At 28.0% G+C, this 1,649-nt stretch overlaps 1 protein-coding gene across 1 annotated transcript; it reads left to right on the forward strand.

Annotated features, from left to right (window-relative positions):
- Window positions 1-212: 212 nt before the first annotated feature.
- On the forward strand, window positions 213-1,062 carry EIN_319820 (heat stress transcription factor C-1, putative; the record flags this gene model as incomplete). The annotated part of the gene is made up of 2 exons (XM_004253756.1): window positions 213-419; window positions 532-1,062. The coding sequence occupies 2 exons, from the start codon at window positions 213-215 to the stop codon at window positions 1,060-1,062; spliced, it is 738 nt and encodes a 245-aa protein (XP_004253804.1).
- Between the last annotated feature and the right edge of the window lie 587 nt (window positions 1,063-1,649).

A 1,649-nucleotide genomic window follows, 5' to 3' on the forward strand; every position in this document is an offset into this window, starting at 1 on the left:
AAAAAACTCGAAGGAAAAAACACAATTATGAATACAATAATCAAAAGAGATAGTTAATAAAACAATACATATAAAAATCGTTTTTTGTTCGATCATTTAACAAAAAATGAATCAAATTAACATAACCCGATTAATTAAGTAAATAGCACCTAATTATAAAATAAAATTTTAAAGAACTATAAAAAGTGAATCTTCTAGAAAGAAAGCATTTAATGAACGACATTCCATTATATTTCCAAAACCTTAACCAAAGTGGTGGGACAAGTGAGTCACAGTCATTTCCTCAAGACCCCCTAATTCCTATAAAACAAGAGCTTCCTCAAAAAGCCAATGTCGAACAAACAGAAATCCTCCACAATTGTGCTCCTTTCATATCGAAGTTATACACCTTAGTTAATGCGCCTGAATACTCTGAATTGGTTTGTTGATTTATAATATATCTATTATATTTATAGTAGATATATTATAAATATAAGAGATATAATATAAATATATCTATTAATTTATAATAATAAATTAATTAATATATAGATTGGGTGGAGTCAAGAACACAAAGAGAAGGCATTTGTGATCAAAGACAGTGTTCGATTTTCAAGTGAAGTCTTACCCTATCATTTCAAACACTCCAATATTGCTTCGTTTGTTCGGCAATTGAATATTTATGGGTTTCACAAATTGGAGTGTAGAAATGGCCTTTGTTTTTCACATGATTTCTTTGTGAAGTCACAACCCTTGTTACTTGAAAGAATTAAAAGAAAGAAAAACAAGAAGAATCCGCCTGTGGAAACACAGCCGTTTCAGTCGGAAAATGAAGTCTGTAAAGTCTTTGCACTTCGGATGGATTTAAATAAAGTCGAGAAGGATTTACTGGAGGTCAGACATGAAATTCAAAACGACTTGATGCGTTGGGAAGACTTAAAAAATCGACTCCAACAAATCGAAATGTTCGCACCAATGCTCTATCAAATGAGTCAAAATTTCCTCAACGCTTCTCAACAGAACCAAAACAGACGTACACAAGACCAACAAGAAAGGAGAAGAGATGAAGGCCCAACCCATTAATTCACGTGTTCATGACTGAAATAGCTGTTTTCTTAAATGCGTTTTTGTATTTCAGGAAAGGGTAAAACCCTTGATATACCCTAAATCTCCTTTTAAACTAGTTTAGCAACCACACAACCGTATTAGTATGTTATAGTATATATATTAATTATATTTAGTATGTTAAAAGTCATAAGAATAATGAACGTTTATTGGTGGATAGTTCACTTTATTACAATTTAATTAAATAATTAAGTTTTATTTTTGAAAGCATTTATAACTAATAAAAAATTATAAGTTACTAGAATAAAAAAAACACCCCCAATAAAGGCGATCACGGTGAATCTATTTATGTTGATTATTTTGGCTTTTTTACTCAGGAAATAAATATAGGAAGGTTATTATTAAAAATGAAAAATTTAGAAAATAAAATTTTTCCTAATAAAAATACAACATACTTTGCTCCAAATATAAAAAACAAAATAATTGCAAAATAATATTTGATTTTTTTATCAGTTTCTCAATATTTTTTGTAAAAAAAATAATTCTTGTTATTTTTTAATAAAAAGTTTAATATATTTACTAAATTATATAGTTAATATAATTAT

Source organism: Entamoeba invadens (assembly GCF_000330505.1).
Source record: "Entamoeba invadens IP1 unplaced genomic scaffold scaff_1105074724328, whole genome shotgun sequence".
NCBI lineage: Eukaryota > Evosea > Mastigamoebida > Endamoebidae > Entamoeba > Entamoeba invadens.